Below are 23014 nucleotides of genomic sequence, written 5' to 3'. Positions count from 1 at the left end.
CCCCGAAGGGGCGGTCGGAGGTGTGTAAATACATGTCTTGTAACAACGGAGGACCAGACGCATCTGGGGGCGAAGAAGCTTAACGTACGGACACCAGGTCCCCACGGACGCAACAGAGCAGGCGTATAGTAGAAGGGCACGAAGCCCGGTAAGCTGTGTCATGGACCACGCAAGCGCCAATAACCTAACAAAATGCATATGCCTAACCAGACTCGAAAACCGCGCCGCGGTCAGTCCGTTGACTCGTTAGAAACACTGTTTAAGGGGAATCGAACCCCCAAGATACTCCCACCAAACAGTCCTCGTTCACCGCAGAGGCACAGTGGCGTGCGGGGCATGGTGACCAGTTGAACATTGAGGGGGAGCCAGCTGGACCAGGGTTAGTGAATTGCACGATGGCAGGCCGAAGGGCGGAGTGAGTTGGCAGCCAAAGATATGTCGGGGCGGAGGGAAAGAACTGAGGGAATCGACAGAATGAATGGGTGACGCGCGGCGAACCCTACCACGCAGCAGGCTGGATAAAAACTGATCCCCTGCGTTTAAGTGTTGCTACGCCGGCATGTGGATCCCGTATTCGGTGCGGGCATGCCTTGTGGTGACGGAGGGGAGCGGACGGGGGGCGCTAGAAATGGAAAGAAAGGAACGTGGGAGAAATTAAAGTCGTACTCGCCCCTACATAGCAACATCGGAGTCGCCAGCAGCGGGCAGCACGGGGCGCTCGAGAGAAGAGGTCGGAGTGGGGCCAGCGTTCCGGAAAGCGGTGCGTTTGGGGCACTGGTCAGAGTCGGCGTGGTGGAGACCACGGCAGTTCATGCAGCGCGCGTGAGCGCAAGGGTCTGAGGCGGCGCGATTCTCCTTCGCGTACATGGCGCACCGAGCGCGGTGCACCGATTCGAGATGGCGGCCGGCGCACACACGGCACCGGGGTGGCTTCGTACAGCCTGCAGAGAGGTGTCCGAGGCCCCAGCACCTCGTACACTGCCGGAGGCGCGGCTTATCACGCCAGCGCGACGTGGTGACGGGTGTGCCAAAGGCGAAGAGGGGAGTCTGGAGGAGGGCCGTGAGGATGGAGCCATCCGGGTCTTCGAATCCGAGGACCACGGACGAGCGAGCACCGTCGATTTGCGCAGGTCGGCGTGCCCAGCGCGGAGGTTCTCATCCAAAGGGCCCCTTGCGGACATAATGCCCTTCCGGTAAGCGCACGTTGCAATCACATCAGGGCACGAGGTTTTATCCCCGTGTTGCATCCCAGTCTGCACTAAGGCTCCAACATTTCTATCTATTTACTATGTTACATAGTTTTAACTGTTTACTATATCTGTTTATTTACAGTTGGGCCTGTACATAGTAAATAGATGTATATATATAGTATAAATAGTTTTATGATGATATAGGGCTATTGAGTGCACAATTGCTAGATTTGACAGCACAACAGTGAGCCAATTGAAAGTCATAGTGTTTAACAGCAGTCACCACTGACAATTTATCATCATATAGGTTCATGAACATGAGTTTCTTGTCATTTCTTGTATGACATAAGATTTTCTGGTCATTTCTGGTGCAAGTGTTGACATTGAATGCTTGTTGTCTGCTCACTGTCATGTGCTTGCTGATGCAAACAGGTCCTTAAAGGCCTCAACAATCACAGAGGCTGCTCACAGTTGAGTAAAACTCCATCAAAAGATGAGACCAAAAAAACTATATAAACTTTATATAAACTGTTTATATGACATATAGATAACTGTTTACTATATACTATTTATTTACACCTCAGGAGTGTAAATAGTATAAATAGTTGGAGCCTTAGTCTGCACGCGTGCCGCCTCTGGACATCCCGATGCAAGCACCGGTGCTCATGATGAGCTTTCAGCCAAAGGTCGTTTGCCATACCGTGACGCGGTATCAACTCATGCAGGTACACCTCGTCTTCCACACTCATGCAGGTACACCTCGTCTTCCACACTCATGCAGGTACACCTCGTCTTCCACGAGGACCCACCGACGGAGGATTTAGACCTCTCGAGCCAGGACAGAGGTTTTCCCCCCACCCCGCTACGATCCGGCGATTACCCCAGGGCGCCACCCCCGGATCGCTTTCCCGTTCCACGACACCCGGTTTGCAAATGCCTATGTAGCGCCAGTAGCCCAGCTGCAAACTCCCTTCACCAAGGGGAGACTACACGTAGGCGCGGATCCCCGTAATAAGTGTTCGTGATCTCCGCCTCGCCAGGGACGCTACCGGGCTGGGAGTCGCAGCATGACACTGCCCCGGAGTTTGGTTGATCCTGACTAACGTCCCATACCCAGAGGGCACAGGAGGGGGGTGGCCTGTCCAGCTGGTCGGCTTGTTTTCACCCAAATCCCCCTCTTATCGACCTCTATCCTTTCGGACCCTCTCGGGCAGCTACTCCGAAGAGCAGCTTTGAGGAGAATGCACTCGCCAGAGGCAAGAGCTTGCACTGCAGCACCGGTAGTCCAGCTGCGAACTCCCTTTACCAAGGGGAGACTGCATTGCCATTGGGCACTAAACACCTGCACCCCCAGTAGGCGCTGATGCGAAAGCGACAGGAAGGCAGCCAGCATGCCCAGCTATTAAGTCCCTTTGCCAAGGGGACACCCCCAGCCTGTTCATTAGCACAATCCAGCAACGACAAAAGAGCAACGCAGCTGCCAGCATGCCCAGCACTACACTCCTTCGCCAAGGGAGCACCACGCTACCCCCTGCCGGCCAGACCACACAGTGAGACCCCCCAGAGAATCCGAAGAGAGCAGGAATGATGAAGGCAGCCCCTAAGAGCGATGCGAGACAGCTACCGGTAGATAAACAGTGGAGGAGAGGGGGGACACCTCCCTGTCCCAAACAGGAAGGTGGTGGTAAGAGGGAAAGGAGAGCCTGGCGTCGAGTGTGTTGCTTGCACGGCATTATTCATTACCTGTTCAAAGGAAAAAGATAAAATGTTTTCGAATGTCAGTTATCCATGGTGCAGGCCATCTACGTGGTCCAAGAGGCCGGCTAGGATTAGCCAAGAGTACCGCAGACACTTTGTTGATTATCGTCCGTAATGACCTCCTGTCCGCATACCCTGAAGCCTGCCAAAGTACGAACATTACGTTGAAGGGAAGAACACGACTTACTAATATTACTACAGCACCTACGCCTTTTCGTCTATAACATATGTCGCCAGATTATCAGAAAATACAATGATCTTTACATTACTCGCACAAGCATCTAGCCCAGTTTCCAACTATTATGCAACCCTATGGTACCATCCGCACCGTTCATCGGCCCGCTACATCCTAACGAGAGCTCTCTCGACTCCCGTGCAATCTCGGGACTCCCATTAGTGCCATTCACCCGGAGACCCTTGGTTTTCGCGTTGTCCGTGCGTAGCTGCTCTAACCCCGTGAGGTACTCCTCGTCCACGCCCCCTGTGACGTATTCGCCGGTGAACACAGAGCAGTCGAACTTCGGGATGGATGGGTTGAACTGGCGCACAGACGAGATTAGGTCGGGAAGCGTCTGATAAATAACGAGGTCTGCGCCGATTGCCTGGGCAATGGCATCCGAGTCACGGTTGTGCGCGACGAGCTCCGAGCGTGAGGGCATGTCGATGCCGTACACGTTTGAGTACCGGATCGGCGGAGCGCAGCTCGCGACAATGACTTTCTTCGCGCCGACGTCTTTTGCCATCTGGATGATCTCCTTAGAGGTAGTCCCGCGTACAATAGAATCTGCAGATAACAGTCAGACAAGGGCAACTACGATGCATATGCACACATGCCATCTACAATGAGGACGTTCTTGTTGGCAAACTCCAGCGCCATCGCGTTCAGTTTTCGCCTCACGTTCTTGCGCCTGTAATTGTTTAGTGATATGACCCAGCCGCATACATAGACTACATACCTCATCTGCTGCCCAGGCATGATGAAGGTACGCCCGACGTAGCGGTTCTTGATAAAGCCTTCCCGGTAAGGCAAGTTCAGCCTCTGCGCCAGATTTAAGGCCGCGACTCGCGATGTGTCTGGAACCTGGCTCGTGCTGATCAATGATCTGCAGACGCTATCAACACAAGAAGCCTCGCTCACCGGAATGACAACATCAACCATCAGCTGCTTTTTCGCCAGCACGCGCTTTACCTCCTCCGCCAGTGCATCGCCCATGGCCATACGGCTTCGGTATACGCTTACACCGTCTAATACGGAGTCAGGGCGAGCAAAGTAGACATACTCGAAGATATCTGGAGCGAACGACGCCGGTTTGGCCACGATGCGGCGACTGACGCTGTTGCGAGTGATGATGACAGCCTCGCCTATGGATGTTCAGTATTTCGTCCACGCGCCGCGAAAAATCGAATTTACCTGGCTTCACGTCCTCCCAGTTTTCGAATCCACTCGCGTCCGCGACGACACTCTCGCTCGCAAACAAGTAGTCCCTGCCCTGCGAATTGCCCTGAGCTTTCCGCGAAGCCATGCCCACTGGTCGGATGCCGTTCGGGTCCCTGAACGCAATGATGCCGAAACCAGCAAGCATCGCGACACATGCGTACGCGCCCTTGCACTGTTCCATGAGTCCGCCGATTGCAGTGAAGATATCTTCCTCATTAATACGGAATTTTCCCGTCTTCTGCAGGTTGTCTGCGAAAATGTTAAGAAGCAACTCAGAGTCGGAGGAGGTGTTGATGTGCCGGTGCGCGGTAGCATCCATGAATTGGAGAAGAGAGGCCGTGTTTATCAGGTTGCCATTCTGCAGATACGTCAGTGGTGATACAAGACGTAGAGTGAAGGGCGTACATGCGCAAAGACAATGCCATACGGAGAGTTGACGTAGAAGGGTTGCGCCTCGGCGTGATGGGAGCTGCCTGCGGTTGGGTAGCGCACTGGAAAACGAACGATGTCAATGAACGATCTGCGGTACAGATGGAGCATACGCACCATGGCCAATACCCATCCCACCGACCAAAGTCGACAGTGCATTGGCATCAAAGACATCCCTGACCATGCCATTTGCCTTGCACTGATAGAAACGCCCCTTCGGCCCGCAAGTGACAATCCCGCACGCATCCTGGCCTCTATGTTGGAGCAAAGAGAGGCCTTCGCATATCTCTGAGGCTGCATCGATGCTCGCGTCGTGCAGCACAAGACCGAGGATTCCGCACACTGCGCAAAGATCTCTCCATCAGCGATGACCTCTCCATCGGCGACCAAATACTCACTGCCGACTGATCCGGGTGTGACGCCTGGATGAATACAGGACACCGTCTACGAGACGACCTGGCTAGCAGCCTTCGTGGGGGACGAACGTTCGTCGGACGAGCGTTGCATGCTGCGTTACATACAAAGCCTGCCGTAAGTTTTTTTGCCTATTGCCATTGGCGTCCGAGCGCGGACCGGCAACCATTTCCCGGGCGTCTCGCGCGTCGCGTCACGCTGCCCGAGGTCCCTCACGCCCCGAGATGCGCGTCAGTGGGCGAATTTACAGGCGAGGCGTACACTGATTTTCGCTTGTTGAAGAGAGGTCTTCAGCACCACCGTGAGCGCAAGCATCGATGAATTTTATTTTGTCGCAGTGCGTGCATGCAGCACGTCGCAAGCAGGTTGCGGCCGCAGGATGGCTCGGAGCAAGCCGGTTACGGGCGAGAGCGGAGTCGAGCTGAGATGAAAATGAACTTTATTCGGGAGCGTGTGGGTACGCCGTCCCTGCCTCGTCATTCCTACTCCTCCTCATCGTCGACGTCGTTCACTATGCTCGTCTCGCGCGGCGTACACCGTCTTTCGCGTAGGGCGCTGAACAGTGCGAAGAGGACCAACGCGTTTTTCTCTTCCACTGCAGCCGTTCCTATCGTTGCTCGTGCTGCTGCCGCACCGAGCACCTCCCAACGCGCACAGGCTCGCGTTCCCCGCGCTCCTGCACAGTCCGGTTGGTGTCTTCCACCAGCCTGCATGTACAGAGATTTACTCATCTTTTGACTCTAACCTGGGTCGCGACTTGTGCGGTAAGCTCGCTCGTATGCTACGGAGGCGAAGGGCGTTACCGGACATGTGAAGACCGTTATCGGTGCCGTCGTTGACGTGCAGTTCGACACGGAAAATCTCCCTCGCATTCTCAATGCACTTGAGGTCGTTGATTTTCATGGAGGTCGCCTTGTGCTCGAAGTCGCTGCTCACCTTGGTGAGAACTCCGTCCGTACCATTGCCATGGACGGCACGGAGGGTCTCGTTCGCGGCCAGAAGGTCGTTGACACCGGTGCGCCCATCAAGATTCCCGTCGGCGACGCGACTCTTGGTCGTATTATGAACGTCATTGGTGAGCCCATTGACGAACGTGGCCCCATTAACGGTGTCAAGTTGTCCCCGATCCACGCCGAACCTCCTCCATTCGTCGACCAGTCTACGACTGCTGAGGTCCTGGTGACCGGTATCAAGGTCGTCGATCTGCTCGCTCCCTACGCCCGTGGTGGAAAGATTGGTCTGTTCGGTGGTGCCGGTGTCGGCAAGACTGTGTTGATTCAGGAGCTGATCAACAACGTCGCGAAGGCGCATGGTGGTTTCTCCATCTTCTGCGGTGCGTAACAAATCCCGCACAATCTCCGATGCACTCTAAAGCTCTGTGTCTGGCAGGTGTCGGCGAACGTACTCGTGAAGGTAACGACTTGTACCACGAAATGATCGAGACCGGTGTCATCAACCTCGAGGGTACATCAAAGGTCGCGTTGGTGTTCGGTCAGATGAACGAGCCCCCTGGCGCTCGTGCCCGTGTCGCGCTTACCGGCCTGACCATTGCGGAGTACTTCCGTGATGAGGAGGGTCAGGATGTGCTTCTGTTCATCGACAACATCTTCCGCTTCACCCAGGCTGGTTCGGAGGTGTCTGCTTTACTCGGTCGTATCCCGTCCGCTGTCGGTTACCAGCCTACGCTGTCGACCGATATGGGTTCCATGTACGTGTCTTGCGGTTGGTTTCTCACGGTGAAATGTTGACGCATTTGGCGCTCAGGCAAGAGCGTATCACTACTACGAAGAAGGGTTCTATCACGTCTGTGCAGGCTGTCTATGTGCCCGCCGATGACTTGACGGATCCTGCTCCGGCCACGACCTTCGCTCATTTGGACGCCACGACTGTGTTGTCGCGTCAGATTGCCGAGCTGGGTATCTACCCCGCTGTCGACCCTCTCGACTCCAAATCGCGTATGCTTGACCCTCGAATCGTGAGTGTCACAAGATCTGGTTTCGGACTGTTTATCGATGCATGCATGCCCCATCGCAGGTCGGCCAGGAGCACTACGATATCGCAACTGCTGTCCAGAAGATCCTGCAGGACTACAAGTCTCTTCAGGATATCATTGCTATCCTCGGTATGGACGAGTTGTCGGAAGAGGACAAGCTGACTGTATGTCTATGTCTTAGGATGAGCTTGAACGCGTACTGAGTAGACGTTCACAGGTCGAGCGTGCGCGTAAGATCCAGCGTTTCATGTCTCAGCCCTTCCAGGTTGCACAGGTCTTCACTGGTTTCGAGGGCAAGCTCGTCTCGCTCAAGGACACCATCCGTTCCTTCAAAGAGATTCTCTCTGGCGCGCACGACAACCTCCCCGAGTCTGCGTTCTACATGGTATGTAGTCGTGACATATCATTCTGGTCATACTCTGACACTCGCGTAGGTTGGCACTATTGAGGATGTGAAGGTTAAGGCCGAGCAGCTCGCGAAGGAGATGGGTGAGTCGTCATAGACGGGCCAAGATGACGAGGAGGATTTGCTTTGGATGTTGGATGCCGTGGTCGGAACCATCGTTTCGAACAGCCAGACCAATAAAATTTTTCTTTGACAACTATATCTCCTGCGCGCAAATCCATTGTTTGTAACTGTATGAAAAGCCCGAGATTGTTTGAAGAGTAATTCGTAGGAGCCGCCCCCATCCCCAGCAACATCTGTCTCTCTTCGATCAGTCGAGCAATGTTACTTCACCCGCATGCCCACAACGAGCCATCAGCCTGGCAAAATCCAGCCTGTGCCAGAAACTCAAACTCACCTCTCTTCCTGGTATTTCTTCAAACCGCGGTCGATGCATATGGTCTTATATGTCCCATGATACTCGCGTTTGCGGCATGCCGCACTCTACCACGACATGGGTTTCTGTCAATGAACGTGCAGTGCGCACTGATACTTCAATTGCATTGAACTTGCTCAAGAGAGTTCTATCGCCCATTACTGTGGCGGGCATCTAGAGCTCGGTGCATGACCGGACGGGTGCGGTTATGGATGAAGATCAGTCTCCATTCTATTCCGATGCCACTTATGCTAATGAAACCAGGTCAAAAAAATGTATCATGGATGTGTTTCTCGCGTGAAAGCTTGCTGACATTCAATGCAAAAAGTTGAATTCTGTCTGTCATGAAGCATACTATCCAGTCAGGCAAAGCATTCGATGTGCATGATTTAACGTTGAAATTTGCCAATCCTTTGGATTTGCTGCTTCTGCAGTCAGCCTAAGCAATTCGGCGCCGGTGAGATTGCCAGACCTGTTGCAACGGTGCAGGCTCAATAATGTTTTTGCATGCAGCCATTGCTCTTGTTCTCCCTCAGGCGTCTGCACTGCTGTGCGTGGACAATCCGACCCATGCCGCCATGCGTTCTCGCTTGATAAGGCCAGGGCAGACGTTCCGATGAAGTGTCCTGTAAGGCGACGGTACGCATGCTCATGTCGATATCATTGTATTTGCACCGGTTCAAGCTCAAGTTGCGCCTCACCAGTCGCCAGGATGAGGTCATGAGCACAGCAGAGGACGACTCTGAAAAGGCTCTGTTCAACCACACATCCGCCAATAAGACCGCGATAGAAAATAGATATTTATACCATGCATGAACGTCCTGTAGATAGTCCAAGCATACGGATGACATTGCACATCTAACTACGTATGCGGACAAAGTATTATATGAATAGAAAACAGGATGCGCGCGCAGCATACATAGTATGAGCGGTGTTTCACAGCGAGGATGGTACCGACCTTCCAAAAACCAATAAATACGGAAACAGACGACTGCGGCCTAGTATAGGAAAGTTTAAATACAGGGGAAGAATTGCGGACCTAAAGTAGACAAAGTCAGTGTGGACGTTGCGAATGCGGCACCCAACTCACCAGATTCCAAACCACATTACATGAACAACTCCAGCTCCTCGCCTTAGTAGTCGTCCTCCCAATCGTCTTCTTCCTCCCAATCCTCTGTGGCCTCTCCCTCCGCCTGCCCTTGCTCCACATCGTGCTCGCGGCCTTGATTAGAGGGTCCAGCCTCCATGTGAACCTCAACTTCCTGTGCTTCACGATGACGGTGTTGGTCCGAAGGGCTGGCGACCATTATCTCGTCTGCGACAGCGTTTGTCTGGTTGGCGGTGGCTATGGAAGGTCTCTCCTCTAGGTCGATTACAGGGACGTTGTTTGAGAGATCAGACGGGATCACAAGGCTGGAAATGTCGATGCTCGCTTCAATCTGCACGTCATAGCCTGAGCGCACAAACGAAGGAGTATCAGATTGCCACCTCCGCGTGGCTCGGGCCGTTTCCTGGATATTTAGCAACATACGAGAGACAAGAATTGCGGTGAGCCTATAACATGCATGAGTATCTGTTGCGATGAGCATAGATCCTGAAACTTGACGGTATCCTCAAATTGCCGATAGCATATTGGGCATTGTATATAGGAGGTCAGGGTTTTAAGAAGACATTCAACAGCACCAGTATGAGAGTTGATGGAGATTTGGGTTACTGACCTGGCCAATAAGTGCTACTATATTCACGCTCACGTTCAGTACCATTAGCATTCTATGGCGATGCCTCAGTTGTTCCTGCAGTTGAAAGGAGTTGGCCACGTACACGAACTGAATTGTACCTACAGACAGAAAAAATATGGCCCAATCACGGTCCTACAACATAAGCTTTACTCACCGTCTCTCAACAACAATGTCACAAACGATAGCCTCTGTGAGAACACTCCAGTGGAGTTCGGGCTGAGTTGATTAAATAGCACTCTCCAGATGACACCGACCGCTACGACATTGTAGACCACAGAATTCACAAGGCCCGTAATTGCTACTACGAAGTATCGGTCAGTACGGCTCAATTGGGGAAGGAAAAGTCCGCGTGAACAGCTTACGCCTGGTAGTTGACGGTTGAGAAGGAAATATAAGCTGCCGACAGTGCGGGTTGCTTACTTTGAAAAGGTGTTTACAAACGAATGCTGTGGGAATGTGTAGCATATTGCTGTTGATCCTAGAACAGTGACCCCGGTTGAATCGTTTACGAAGCCTTCTCACGACAAGAGAGTTAGTGATGGAACGATTCGTTCAATCCAATTATCGTAGAGAGCGTACCGTCGACGATATCGAGCCCTAATCCCGCAACGGCCAAAAATGCAATAATTACGGTAGGACGCCAGTCACAACCGGTCACTGCATATACTCGCTGTAACGTGACCACTGCGATAGGATGTCAGTATCTAATTGAAACGTGGTGCATATAATCTTACCTGCGGACATCGTCGTGATCGCGAGTATAAGACAGCTAAATGCATTACTTACTACTTCACAGCTAAATGGCATGAAATGTAAAGGGTTTTTGGAACTCTGTGAGCTAGAGGACTCGGAACGAACCTCTGCCGAGGCATCCTGTCAGACCGCCGTGATCAGATTGAAGTTCCATCACGATACGTACAGTTTGTGAGTAGATGTTGGTTGTCATTGCGATCAATACAGCGCCATAGATGAGAGCCAGCAGCCGATTGATGAAGAAGAGGACTGCTGAGAATGACCTTTTGCCCCAAAAGAATTTAATCTCTCGGTTGAACGTAGAGATATGTTCATAGAATACGAGGACTAGATCGGGTCATTGTTATAATGCACTGCGGCATTCAGCTACGACCATGCTCACCTGCTGCGGATGCAAAGGCACAATTCGACATGAAGCTATGCATGACAGGCCCTCGGAGTCAGCAAACTGGCCAACAGGGAGCATTCCAAGCTCACTTTGCCTTGAGCAGCTCCGAGTCGGTCGCCTCTAAGGTCGCGCTCGCCATGTTGTGGAATTGGAGTGGGTAGCAAAGGTATAAGTAGCAGCTCGCTCTGGGTAGCTATTTGACATGCTTGAAATATGATCATCAGATGCAAAGCGGGACGAAATCACGGGTGCGGAAGCACATATCGGATATTCTTCTGTTGCTGGAGTTGACCAGTCGACTGAGAACCCTGCGCAGTTCTCACAGTATGATGGGCTCAGCTGAGCTGACATTCTCAGCATCTGCCAATCGTGTCGTTGAACATGCCGACTCCATCGCATCCATCACCTCCAGCGAGCGGGAATCATATCGAGCATATCATTGTTGTGTGAGAGCTCCCGTAACATCGGGAACATGTCTTCCCATACATGAATCGGGAGGCACATGATGCGCATTGAGCCAGCGCACTCGTTCCAAACCAGAAGCTGCCTGTGCATGGCATCTGCGCTACGATCGTCAAGCGAAGATGATCCATCGCAGCATTTATGCAGAAGCAATCCATCGGGTGAGAAGGCAGACGCGTTGCCAGCGCATCTGGGCCCCCGGGGTGCCGATATTGGTGTCGCGTCGCCAGCCGCGGCTACAAGGAGGTGGCACAGCTGTGTATGATCTAAGCTGAAACAGATCGTTCAATGGTGCCCAGAGTCCGTCTTGTTTTCATCGTAGGCAAGCTAGGCACTGATTTGAGAATCGGCGGTTGGATTTTGAAACGTTTATCGAGCAGGATCGAGCGGTGCTTGACTTTGATGAGTTCATCAAAGTTCCGGTACGCTCTTGTAGCCAAGACGCACATGTGTTGACGTTAAAAGCAGAAATATTATTTAGGTCAGAATAATGTGCAACGGGTACTGTTCGTTCCTCAAATGAGCAATGCATTTACATAAGCATATGATATATTGCACAATGATATTGATGTCTAAGGCGCTATAGCCAAGTGGTTACGGCGACAGATTAGAATTATGTGGGAGTGGACTTCCAAATGCGGTCATCTGTTCTCCTTTGGAGGCGCAGGTTCGAGTCCTGCTGGCGTCGTTTTTGCATCATTTTATCGCGTTACGAGGTCAGAAAACATGAAAGGGAGTGGAGAAAGTGCGAGGAGAGATGATTTGAGCTCGGAAGATTCAAATACAGAGGTTTAGCCACAGCAATTACCAAGAAAAGCACACCGGGGGCATGAGCCCATGATTCCGCCGGGAACATTTTGAACACATCATGATAACAGTCACAATGTAACTCTACTGTTACTGATGTAAACATTATAAAATAATTTGAATTATTTCGAGTGAGTTCATTGTGGAATAATTGTGATATTATTCAGAAAGACACCATAGTGCGACAACAATTTTACTCCGGCCAGCATTCACAAAATATGTTGGCAACATTTTGAATGAATCATAAGGATACATTAAAAATGTGATCAATGTGATATTGCAATGAGTACCAGATGCTTTTCATCATGTGCCGACTAGAATCATTTTGAACGCATCGGAGATGTCCTAATGTGGTTAGCACATTACTATATATAGCAACACCATTTATGCGATCACAGTGAACTCAATGGGAACATCTTGAAGACATCATGGCCCCTCATGGATATCATTTAAAATTTTCTCTGAAGAAACATTTATAGTGTTATGGCAATATTGCTTGAATGCTGTCAGCTGCAACATTGGGGTCTCATTCTTGCATCTTTATGAATGCTATCAAAATTGTTCCACCAATGCTAATTCTTAAAACATCTTAAAACATTCAAAATGATTTCAAGATATATGCACTGAAAACATTGCGTAATTATTTGGACTGTTATTACAATGTGTCCAAAATGTTCCCGGCAGAATCATGGGCTCATGCCCCCGGTGGCAATAATTACGCGTATTTGGCCAGGCGCTTCTACTACGAATTGTGGGCGGCACGGGCATAGCGACTCATCCGCCGTGGGCGTTCCGCTACAAACTCTGTGCTCGCCATGCCCGTCTTTATACCCACTGTCGAGCAGATTGAGGACTATCTGGAGTCAGTGGAGGAGCTGCTGTTCTCTGCTCTGCAAGCAGCAACCCCCGATTTGCCTCAAGTCAGCGAAGCCGTCCATCGCCTATGGGAGGACGTCTCTCGATTCGGCCCCCAATCGCTAGCTCTCCCAGAATTCCGCATTCATGGGCTTGGGACCTTTGAGGTCCCTCCTCCACCACCACCGCCTCCTCCCCCGCCGCCTCAGTCGTTCTTACAGCATTCGGCGAAATGGGTCATTGATCATCCGTGGATGACCGCCGGTGTCAGTCTTGGTGCAGTGGGAACGGGTCTCTTGGTGGGCTATGGGTTCCACAAAGGCAAGGCGAGGACTGCGCGCACGAGAGCATCTGCAAGCTTAGAGAGGAGGCAGATTGTCGGTATGTTTGCAGTGCATTCCATGTTACCCCTCTGCTGATAGCCTCCTAGTCGTGCTCGGGGGAGAAACGCCCCTGGGTCTGCCGCTGATCTTGGAGCTTGAGAAGAAAGGATACATCGTCATCACCAGCGTCGCCACGCCTGAGGCTGTTGGAGAGGTTGAGCGACGATGCCATGGATATGTACGGGCACTGGTGTTGGATCCTGCAGCGGTGAGTGTTAGACTTATTGTGTCCCATTCTCGCTCTGACTTCGGTTATCGCCAGCCCGATACGATCCCGTACTTCCTCCGTTCCTTCTCGAACACGCTCTCTCGACGGTTCCCAATCACTGCTGCCGGTGATCCATATGCTTCGGTCACCCGAGACATGTACATCCACTCCGTCATCTCCCTGCTCACGCTGCCCTCTCCGGCCACAGCTCCTGCGCCTGCACCTCTTGAACATCTCCCGTTGCGCGAGTCGTACTCTACGTATCTGCAATCCACCCACATCACTCCGTTGCAGATCCTACAATCGCTGCTACCCCTCCTTCGGCAGACCCGTGGCCATGGTTCCTCACATGGCAAGAAGAGCATCATTGTTTGCCTGCCAGCCACGGATGCACGTGTCGGTGTGCCATTCGGCTCGGCGCAGGCGATGAGCGCTGCTGCTACCCTTCGGGGTGTCGAGATCCTTCGTCGCGAGATCCGCGCGGCTGCATCAACCGACGAGACGAAGACCATGAAGAACATCAAGGTAGTCGTAGTCGATGTAGGCACCGTTGGCACCCCAGCTGCCGCACAGCGTCCAGCCGCCGACGTTCAGCGCACCATGGAGAATTGGTCGACCTCGGAGAAGATGTTCTACGGTATCGCGTTCGCCTCGACTGCAGAGGCTGGTTCGGGCAGGAAACCCACCGACGTGTCGGAATTCGTTCGCACCATGGTCGATGTGGTGAGTAACGGGAAGAAGAGTGACCGGAGAACTGTTGGTGCGATTGCTCGCCTTGGTCTGGGAGGATTTCACCAATGGATCCATGGCGACAGAATCGTAGTCGGTGCAGGAGGTAGGTTATTGAACTTTCTAATGGTGACCATCGGAGCTCAGACAGCCTTCAAACTTACAGCGCGGACCTATGCATTGGCATCCTATCTCCCCTCCCTCATCCTGGATGCACTTTTGAACCTCCCGTATTTCCTCATGTCAATCCGTAATGCCTTGCTCCCTGTTCCTCCGCACGTTCCCGTGCCTCCTCCCCAGGAGCTGCGCCTGGAAGCTCCTCCTCTGGTGCCGGTCGTCGAAAAGGCGACGACGCATACTGCCGTTCCCGAGGAGGATCTGGCCAGCTCCGGCTCAGACCATGAGCATATTCACGACCACGATTTGTCAGAAACCGGCTCTGAAGCTGATGTGGAGAGCAACGAAGGTTCAGGCGTCGGCGAGTCGTGGATCAGTCTGAAGGACGATTAAACAAAACGATAGTTGGTCTACCGTTGTCGCGACGCTGGAGTGATGAAGTTTTGAATAATGTAGCCAATATCGTGGGAGAGATAGAGTGTAGGAACGAGGTGCTGTGTATGTTTATGGTGTGTGTACTTAAGTAGTGTACTATACGCTCAGCTCTGTCATACTGTCTCCCAGCTCGAATGATTATGCAATCTCGCCTACGCTTCTGATTCCGACATCCTCCACATGCGAAATGGCAAGCTGCTCTACTGAGGTCCCTGGTCGACTAGCAAACCATCTTATCGAGAGATTGTGGCGACTGCTCGCGCTGCCACGCCCTCGTTCTCAATGTAGCTTGTAGGCATGCTCTTCTCTGTTCCTCCAACCTCTTCGCAGCCGCGGTCAGGATGCGCTCCCATCCCAGGCCAGTGCGCTTCTCGTCTCGGAACTTTCTCCATGCCAGCTGCGCCGCACGCACTCTGCGTTGTTCCTCTTTATCCAGTGGCAATATGCATTCGCCTTCGCGTGGGTGGTAGGCGATGCCTGCCGAGCGCAAAGCCTTCATCGCCCGCTGTAAGGCTTTGCGCGCAGTAAAGATATGTCGTTCGTTCTGCTGGTGGTGGCGTTCTTGCCAACTGGTAAGAATTTGACTCTTAGATGTGCGGTATTGATGCGTAGGTCTGTGCAAAGTGGTTGCACCGTTTATTATTATTCTGGAATAGCACGCTGAATGATGCGGTTAATCAGCTAGCAGACATCTGTGGCTCACCTTCTCGGTTCTTCACCTTTCAAGGTTTGTTGTGGAGGCAACTTCGATGGCGTAGACTTTCCATGAGAATGACTGCACCATTCAGGTGAGCCTAGTACGAACGCGCAATGACGCTTGGATGAGAAGCTGACCTCATGATAATTCGATGGCTATCAATGCTACAGTTTATCTGTAGAGTTCAAGATGGAGTACTGATGAAGAGACCATCGGGATTCGCTCCATGACGAATACAAGCCAGCCATTTTGGTTCACAATTTGGTCGTTGCTGGATCCTCATTCTGGAATCTGGAATTGGAATTGCCCGCCATTTCGGTTAGCAGCGTATATGAAGATCAGATCATATAAGATGCCAGGTCGAGCAGCAGGCAATTTTGTAGACCTGATTGATATCACAACCGAAACGGACTAGTAGTCGAGCCACCGGGTAAATGACGTGGGTCCATGTAGGTCCGAATACGATCACTCTTGCCCGATTAGGCTGGATCAAGCATGAGACACGTGGCTACTCACCACCACGGTCGCCGCGACCACCATGGGTGCGTTTGTTTAATACTGAACTCGCACATTTCCAGAATTCAGCCTTTCCTAGGTACCTCGCTATGGCTCGTCCCCACCGCTAGCCAGTCAGCAAAGCTGAAACGAGCCATGGAAGTCAGAATACCGGCCAAATCCCCGTCCTCTTTCGTCGACTTCCAACCGCACGTCACGCTCACGACAGTCCCAACGTCGACGGACGTCTCCGAGCTACTACGAGGAGCCGTCCCGGACGGACAGTTTTCAATTCCAGTCAGCTTCAAGTCTGTTGACGTCGGAGATAAGTACTTCATGTCGGTGTATGCGTCCGTGCGCGATACCGGGGCGCTCGCTGCGTTGCGGGCGCATCTCAGGCAGAAGCTCGGGGGATCTACGGTTCCGCCAATAGCGCACATGTCGCTGTACTACATCGACAGCGCGGATGCGGAGCTGCGCGCGCAGGTGGCGGCCGAATTGAAGGGCGCTGGGCGGGTGCTGGAACGAGACGGTGGGGTCACGCTGGATTGTTCGGAGCGTCCGGGAGAAGGCTCCACGGTGGATACGTTGGAAGGCTTCGATGGCCAGTCGATATGGATCGTGAAGTGTGATGGACCCGTACGAGAATGGGAGGTGCTGCAGAAGGTCCCTCTCGCATGAACTGATGGTATTGGCGTCAAAAGAGGTATGGATACAGATTTTGTTGTGGAATAGCTACATCTTGTATGTACACATGATTGTATCAGATCAAAAGGAAGGAATGAATAGATATGAGCCGACTACTCGAGGGTTGCCTGATAATGCTACAAGTCGGGACGGAACCGGTGATACAACTTGGAGCGGGTATTAGAGGAGGACTAAATGCGAAGAGGTGTATGCTGCCCAACAGTGGGCGTCACCCTAGGAGGAAGGACTCTTCAACCTTCACGTCTCCGGGAGAGACATTGGGTGTATACAGCGGCAAAGGTACCGAATAGTCGATCTTGCGCTCGCCATATTCGTCAAACAGTTGAGAGTATGCAGGCAGTGACTGTGCATATGGCGCGCTCGACACAAGTGCAAGGTTAAAGGTCGAAGAGTTGCTGAGAGACTCGACGGAAGGCGAAGGCGAGCGTCCGGAGATGAAAGAGAGCTCGGATGGCGTCAACGCTCTGCACTCTGACGGGCAGCTGCGCATGACGCGCGCGAAGCGCAGAGGGATGGAGAACCGCAGCCATTCGGTGGCACACTCGGGCTCGTCGCCTTCGTTGAGGTCGTACGTGCACTCCAGTGTGACCTGCAACCGATGGGTGAACGCATACAGTGGCGCGCGTCCACTCTGCTGGAGCCTTCGCGGACGTTTGTGAGAGGAACCGGAGAATGAAACATCCGTGCGTATGGCGAACCACGTCGAGGAGCATTCCGGTTCTGCGTCCCGTTTGAAGATGTATCTATCGCCTTCGAGCATGTATCCACCGGATCTGTTATCGGGGAGGAGAGAGACGGTGCGCGTATAGACGTTCTGCGACGGAGGGGAGGCGCCGAGGCCAACTTCGTAGACTGCGTGAAATGGATGCGGATTCCGCAGCGGTCGGTGGGGCGGCTGCTCTGATGCCGGTGGAAGAGGGTATGATGACTTGTAGGCTGCAGATGGCGTGTTACTATCAGTGCGAAGTCAGCTCGTGCAGGCTGAAGACAAATTTCCGAGTAAACCTTACCGGTACTGCTCTATCTGCTCAATGTCGAGCGAGAACCCGGTGACTCTGAGGCGCTTGCAATCATGCTCCGGAAGGTCCTTCGTACGAAGACGTAGGCAGAGAGGAAACGATGTATCGTTCACGTCGACGTAGTCGGGAACTGATATCAACGCGCGAACCTTAGAGACCACCTCGAAGGGCACGCCAGAGGATGTATCGACGTTGCTATTTTGGTCCGCGTAAACGGTATAGTCAACCGTATGTGAGCTGGAGAGGGCTGGAGAGGATGGCTCGCGTGCAGGTTGCGATGTATACCGGTTCACGATGATATCACATCTTGCTGCATGAACAACGCATTTCCTTGAGCGAAACGGGTAGCAGAGCGGTGGAAACCATGATGAGATCCATGAAGTACTCGTTTCTTCGTCGACATCTAAGAATGTCGCTGTAACATATAGAGCGTAGCTTGTTCCACTGTCCACGCTTGTGTAGTCGCCAACGACGCATGACGTCGGGAGCCAGCCGGGAACGACCAAGTTAAAGGCGACGTTCCATGTACATGGCTCGCACGTGTCTTCGTGACCATCGTTGCTGAGCTCGACAGGTCCGCCTACGATTAGCTCCTTCGAATCTCGGTACACGCGATACGGCACGTAGCCAGTTTCGTCGGTGATAAGTTCGCATTGTCCCTCGAAGTGGATGACGAGCGACTGTAGGAGTAGCCGTGCACATCTGCGGCGCTCGAAGATGGAGTAGGGGCAGAGCAGGGATAGGGCGACGTCCCCAGAGAGTGAATACGCAGTGCTGTAATCGCATGGTATGATGTTCAGTATGACGTGATAACCGAATAAACTGTTATGAGTACTCACGATACATCCGGCCTGCCGAACATGTCCAGCGAATGAGAATGAGGTCGAATCTCTATAGATAGAGCCATGACGAAGTGCAATAAAGAAGGTATCACTGTGAGGCAAAGAACCTAGCGGGGCACAAGGCACCAGCCATCAAGCACATCGTTATATAGCCCGGCAGCCTAAGCGAAGAACAACAAGAGTGAGATGACGCCCAATGCGTCGTGTCCGGGATGACAGCGACTGTCAAGCTGAGCAGCGTGGAAAAGAATTGATTGCCCGTCTTGAGGAGTTCTTTTGTTTGAGAGCTTGATCAGGAAGAAAGACATGTTTTGCTTCAAATTGCCTGATGCGGTGCTTAGTCAACAGCCCCGACGATGCTACGCGTTCTTCTGGTTCCCAAGGAAGAATCCTGACGCGCCGCTATAGTAGCTATACACTGAGTCGACAGTCACCATGCATACGGGAGGGGAGTGATCAAGGCCTAGCACGTTGTTCGTACTATAATTCGTCCTTTGTCAATCTGACGGCAATGTGGTTTCAAAGCGAACGTTTGTATCGAAACTACCTCACGAGTCGTCGGACGGCAGCTCACGATTGTCAGTACCGCCGGTAATTTGAGAGCGTTTCGCCTGTGGATCAAGTCGACTTCACGGTGGTCATCGCCCGCGGCTCGCGTTGCCAGCACGAGTTCGCACAGATCCGTGGTCGCTATGTATTCCGCATGCTTGCCTGACACGTCCGCGCTGCTGGAAGGTGTTCACGGACGACAGCTGGCACTCGGAGTCGCAATCAGACTTTATTGTACCAATCAGACATCCATGCTGTTCTTCGGTGCATCCACGCTGCTGATGCTAACGCACGCACGCTCAATGTGATCCGAGTTTGGTCGTCTTGAATGGATGGCTCGTAGTCCGCTTTTTTGAGTATGGCCTATTTAACGCAACATCAGAGAGACGAGTATTCTTTTGATAGATTGCTCTGCAACAACCATGCAGCGCTATGGAATCGAACGACTTGATGTATCCTTACAAGACGTGTGCGAAGCTAGAAGTCTATTCCCCGGTTGTGCTTGTTTGGTCTCATATATAGTCCCGCCATCTCGAGCGTCTATCCTCCCTCAAATCCGAGGCAGTGATTGTGCTATTATATCTGCTCATCATCCCTCGCGGTGACCAAGCACCGATCCCCGTCGCCTCCGTCGACTTCCACAGGTAAGCTCATGATCAAAATATCGATGCCTACTCCCACCCCACATTCCCCTCACCACTCCCACTGCCTCCCTTCAGAACTCGTCCCATCGCCTCGACTCCCGTCCCAAGCCTCCTCCCCCGTGTCCCTTCCCCACAAGCCTTGACACAGCCGTCTTGGACGCTGAAAACACTGAATTTGCCACCATGCCAGAAGTCGACACCAACCGCAAGCGCTCCCGCTCCCCCTCTGACAGCCTCAACGAACAGCAGAAGCAGTACAAGCGTGCCAACACAGGCGCTACGCCGTCTTCGGATGACTCACAAGCCCAAGCTCAACGAGGCACCCCGGCCACAACGTCTGTTGCTGGTGACGTAAATATGACCGACGCTCAAGTGTCCGTCGACGACACTGCTGCGTCGACTCCTTCACCGACCGACAGGCCTTCGACCGTGGAGATGAAGGAGCGCTCGGACGATGTCCAGGAAAACGGCTCCGCGACTACCTCTGCGGCTCCCAGCACCTCGTCCACGACCTCTGCAGCTGCCCCGGCCAACATCCATATGCGGTGCTTGATCGTCACCCAGGATGCCTCGATCATCATTGGGAAGGGCGGTTCGCATGTCAACGAGATCAGAGGGAAAAGCGGTGCTCGAGTTATGGTCTCGGAGAGTATACCAGGGAACCCAGAGCGCATTCTGAACGTCAGCGGCCCTCTCGACGCGGTATCGAAGGTGGGTCGCATCCGGCCTCTGCAGAGGTCCCGGCTCACGGTCTGTAGGCCTTCGGTCTCATCGTGCGGAGAATCAATGATGAGCCGTTTGACAAGCCGTCCATTCCTGGAAGCCGCGCTGTCACCATCAAGTTCATGATCCCCAACTCTCGCATGGGTTCAGTCATCGGCAAGGGTGGGACGAAGATCAAGGAGATCCAGGATGCTAGTGGAGCCAGACTGAATGCCAGCGAGGGCATGCTGCCTGGCTCGACAGAGGTATATGTTATGTCTTGCTTCTTTAGCGCTCTCCTCTCACGCATAGGCGATAGCGTGTGCTCAGTGTCTCCGGCGTCGCCGACGCCATCCATATCGCGACGTACTATATCGGCAACATCCTGATCGAAGCAAACGAACGCATGCCATCCTACAACAACTCGTCCTACCGCCCCTCTAGCTACGCCCGCCGTCCGCCATACCAGGGCTCCTCGTACGTACCGGGCTATTCCAACCCTTACGGCAGCGGCTCGCATGCCGCGCCGCAGCAACTGCAGACGCAGCAGATCTATATCCCGAACGACCTGGTTGGATGCATCATTGGCAAGGGCGGTGCCAAAATTAATGAGATCCGGCATATGAGCGCTAGTCAGATCAAGATCATGGAGCCGGGTGCTGTGGGCGTGGGCATGAACGGCGCCCCCGCAGGCGGGGAAGGGGAGAGATTGGTGGTCATTACTGGCCAGCCTGCGAACATTCAGATGGCTGTGCAATTGCTCTATCATGTACGATCATTCCTTCCGCGGTCAGCTGTGCCCATGTTGACGAACCTTCTTAGCGTCTGGAGCAGGAAAAGCAGAAGCAACTGCGACAGCAGTCTCAAAGCTCGAACTCGTAAACGGCTCCGTGTAGTACTTTTGATGGTACTTCCTGGTGCTTGTAAGTTGCCTTGTTCTTGGTATTTATTATTTGCAGGGCTCGTGTACGAGCGCAGCGACGAGTGCTGTGCCTCCGCTGTTCTATCCTCATTTTTAGCGTTTCTCGCGTTTCTGTCGATGAACTTTTCGAATTTCGCCCACTTCACGAGTGCATATAACCAGGTAGCATCAGCGCCCGTCATGGCCAAATCGAATACGTACATACATGTGCCCTGTGTTCAGCGTAGGTAAACATGTGAGAAAGCTCCTGTAGTAGCTGGTATAGCGGTATCCGTATCGTGCAGTGCGAAGATTGTTAAATTATTTCAAGAGAATCGCTAGGAAAAAATGCATCATCAATCCCGTTCTTCACAGCCTCATGTTCCTTCTTCAGAACATGGTACTGTGATCAGTTCATTAGCAGTGGACATGACATCCATAGGTGATGTGCAACGACTAGTATCTACCTTCTTCTTATATTTATTGGAGTGTACGCGCCATTTCGTCAGCTGTGAATTCAAATTTTGAGCAGCTGCCTCGCTGACTTCGAGCTTGGCCCGCTCTGTCGCCAGCGCTCCCGTTATTTCCTGCAGCCTGTTCTGCAGTTCGGTCAGCTGCTCGAGATACTCAGTCTGCCGCTCCATCTGCCGCTCAAATGCGGTCCTCCGCTCTTCCTCTCGCGCGCGATTGGCCTCAGCAAGTTTAGCTCGCAGTCGGCTGGCCACCGCTTGCGAGTGATCGCGTTCTTCTTCCAGCTGTGGTACCCCCGATGTCTTATCGAGTCTCTGACTCATTAATATTAGAGAACAGTGAAGGAGATGGCTGGGCTTATACACGCACGGATCGGATCTCGGAGAGCGCGGTACATATTGTTCTCAGCAGATTCTATGAATTCATGTGAGAGAACGACCTTGCCGATCGTAATGTCCTCACTCGAGTATCTGGGTCATCTTCGTCAACGAAGTCGCGAACCAGATCATTCGTCCTGGAAGGTTTCAATATAAGCTGTGGCAGTTGTGCAGCACATACTTGGACAGCGCCGTCTCCAGCGCTTCTGGATCGCATGCATCTTTCTCGCTCTTGATCACATCGTAGCACGCATCGAGCACTCCCGCGCCGGCACTTGCAATGTGCGCCTTACTCCGAGTCCCAGACGATGGGCCCGCTCGATTAAGTTTGGACCGCTCATAGTCCGGATAGAGCTTGATCAGCGCCGGGAGCGTGTGTGGCCTGCGGCAAATCGCGCAGGTGGAGTTGTCCGAGGCAAAGTTGAACGTTGCACAGTCAAGACAGTAGAGATGGCCGCAAACGGTGGTCATAGGAGACGACTTCTCAGTCAGGGTATCAAGGCAGATGCTGCACCTGGCGTTCATGGTGGCAGTGAGGAGGCAACGTCGGTCTGTGCCCCGTCCTCGTGCGTCCCCTGCGTGCGTCGCTAGACGCGCACAGTACGCGATCACGTGCGCGGACGTATCCAGAGAGTGGCGTCTGGGATTCGAGGATGCAACGTCAACTTTTGCATCCTCTGATGACAAAAA

At 52.9% G+C, this 23014-nt stretch overlaps 11 protein-coding genes and 1 non-coding gene across 12 annotated transcripts; 5 read left to right on the top strand and 7 right to left on the bottom strand.

Moving 5' to 3' along the window:
- Positions 1–3034: 3034 nt before the first annotated feature.
- LAESUDRAFT_674731 (amidophosphoribosyltransferase) lies at positions 3035–5327 on the bottom strand. Its single transcript, XM_040905571.1, has 8 exons — positions 5214–5327; positions 4933–5157; positions 4792–4877; positions 4360–4744; positions 4087–4310; positions 3905–4029; positions 3777–3856; positions 3035–3732 (listed from the first exon to the last, which is right to left on the bottom strand). Coding segments are annotated over exons 1-8 (1629 nt in total). The 5' UTR covers positions 5215–5327; the 3' UTR covers positions 3035–3229.
- A 415-nt stretch (positions 5328–5742) lies between these two features.
- Positions 5743–7841, top strand: LAESUDRAFT_674728 (ATP synthase F1 beta subunit; the record flags this gene model as incomplete). The annotated part of the gene is made up of 7 exons (XM_040905570.1): positions 5743–5917; positions 5999–6562; positions 6619–6937; positions 6994–7204; positions 7264–7386; positions 7440–7607; positions 7657–7841. The coding sequence occupies 7 exons, from the start codon at positions 5743–5745 to the stop codon at positions 7723–7725; spliced, it is 1629 nt and encodes a 542-aa protein (XP_040767489.1). The 3' UTR covers positions 7726–7841.
- A 984-nt stretch (positions 7842–8825) lies between these two features.
- On the bottom strand, positions 8826–9695 carry LAESUDRAFT_722732 (uncharacterized protein). The gene is made up of 3 exons (XM_040908265.1): positions 9575–9695; positions 9134–9496; positions 8826–9082 (listed from the first exon to the last, which is right to left on the bottom strand). The coding sequence occupies exons 1-2, from the start codon at positions 9630–9632 to the stop codon at positions 9177–9179; spliced, it is 378 nt and encodes a 125-aa protein (XP_040767488.1). The 5' UTR covers positions 9633–9695; the 3' UTR covers positions 8826–9082; positions 9134–9176.
- A 97-nt stretch (positions 9696–9792) lies between these two features.
- On the bottom strand, positions 9793–10539 carry LAESUDRAFT_722730 (uncharacterized protein). Its single transcript, XM_040908264.1, has 6 exons — positions 10517–10539; positions 10362–10466; positions 10145–10296; positions 9937–10083; positions 9865–9880; positions 9793–9813 (listed from the first exon to the last, which is right to left on the bottom strand). Exons 1-3 carry the CDS (start codon positions 10524–10526, stop codon positions 10199–10201), a joined length of 213 nt encoding a protein of 70 aa, XP_040767487.1. The 5' UTR covers positions 10527–10539; the 3' UTR covers positions 9793–9813; positions 9865–9880; positions 9937–10083; positions 10145–10198.
- LAESUDRAFT_519115 (uncharacterized protein) lies at positions 10440–11243 on the bottom strand. Its single transcript, XM_040902779.1, has 4 exons — positions 11013–11243; positions 10918–10952; positions 10702–10862; positions 10440–10642 (listed from the first exon to the last, which is right to left on the bottom strand). The coding sequence occupies exons 1-4, from the start codon at positions 11060–11062 to the stop codon at positions 10568–10570; spliced, it is 321 nt and encodes a 106-aa protein (XP_040767486.1). The 5' UTR covers positions 11063–11243; the 3' UTR covers positions 10440–10567.
- On the top strand, positions 11031–11748 carry LAESUDRAFT_722729 (uncharacterized protein). The gene is made up of 2 exons (XM_040908263.1): positions 11031–11128; positions 11184–11748. The coding sequence occupies exon 2, from the start codon at positions 11426–11428 to the stop codon at positions 11648–11650; it is 225 nt and encodes a 74-aa protein (XP_040767485.1). The 5' UTR covers positions 11031–11128; positions 11184–11425; the 3' UTR covers positions 11651–11748.
- Positions 11749–11961: 213 nt separating this feature from the next.
- On the top strand, positions 11962–12073 carry LAESUDRAFT_t24. Its single transcript has one exon. It is a non-coding gene; the product is annotated as a tRNA-Ser (tRNA).
- Positions 12074–12968: 895 nt separating this feature from the next.
- LAESUDRAFT_741964 (uncharacterized protein) lies at positions 12969–16792 on the top strand (the record flags this gene model as incomplete). Its single annotated transcript, XM_040911168.1, has 6 exons — positions 12969–13428; positions 13478–13638; positions 13693–14473; positions 14534–14860; positions 16212–16627; positions 16670–16792. Exons 1-6 carry the CDS (start codon positions 13008–13010, stop codon positions 16790–16792), a joined length of 2229 nt encoding a protein of 742 aa, XP_040767484.1. The 5' UTR covers positions 12969–13007.
- A 235-nt stretch (positions 16793–17027) lies between these two features.
- On the bottom strand, positions 17028–18822 carry LAESUDRAFT_810707 (uncharacterized protein; the record flags this gene model as incomplete). Its single annotated transcript, XM_040914246.1, has 3 exons — positions 18678–18822; positions 17830–18612; positions 17028–17772 (listed from the first exon to the last, which is right to left on the bottom strand). The coding sequence occupies exons 1-3, from the start codon at positions 18743–18745 to the stop codon at positions 17028–17030; spliced, it is 1596 nt and encodes a 531-aa protein (XP_040767483.1). The 5' UTR covers positions 18746–18822.
- A 1027-nt stretch (positions 18823–19849) lies between these two features.
- Positions 19850–21791, top strand: LAESUDRAFT_518878 (uncharacterized protein). The gene is made up of 4 exons (XM_040902778.1): positions 19850–19873; positions 19937–20584; positions 20632–20841; positions 20895–21791. The coding sequence occupies exons 2-4, from the start codon at positions 20057–20059 to the stop codon at positions 21726–21728; spliced, it is 1572 nt and encodes a 523-aa protein (XP_040767482.1). The 5' UTR covers positions 19850–19873; positions 19937–20056; the 3' UTR covers positions 21729–21791.
- On the bottom strand, positions 21785–22618 carry LAESUDRAFT_722724 (uncharacterized protein). The gene is made up of 2 exons (XM_040908262.1): positions 22317–22618; positions 21785–22261 (listed from the first exon to the last, which is right to left on the bottom strand). The coding sequence occupies exon 2, from the start codon at positions 22118–22120 to the stop codon at positions 21854–21856; it is 267 nt and encodes an 88-aa protein (XP_040767481.1). The 5' UTR covers positions 22121–22261; positions 22317–22618; the 3' UTR covers positions 21785–21853.
- LAESUDRAFT_722722 (uncharacterized protein) lies at positions 22219–22861 on the bottom strand. Its single transcript, XM_040908261.1, has 3 exons — positions 22410–22861; positions 22317–22361; positions 22219–22261 (listed from the first exon to the last, which is right to left on the bottom strand). Exon 1 carries the CDS (start codon positions 22847–22849, stop codon positions 22472–22474), a length of 378 nt encoding a protein of 125 aa, XP_040767480.1. The 5' UTR covers positions 22850–22861; the 3' UTR covers positions 22219–22261; positions 22317–22361; positions 22410–22471.
- Between the last annotated feature and the right edge of the window lie 153 nt (positions 22862–23014).

The sequence above is a fragment of the Laetiporus sulphureus genome (assembly GCF_001632365.1).
Source record: "Laetiporus sulphureus 93-53 unplaced genomic scaffold LAESUscaffold_7, whole genome shotgun sequence".
Classification (NCBI taxonomy): domain Eukaryota; kingdom Fungi; phylum Basidiomycota; class Agaricomycetes; order Polyporales; family Laetiporaceae; genus Laetiporus; species Laetiporus sulphureus.
This window is presented reverse-complemented; position numbering and strand designations above follow the sequence as displayed.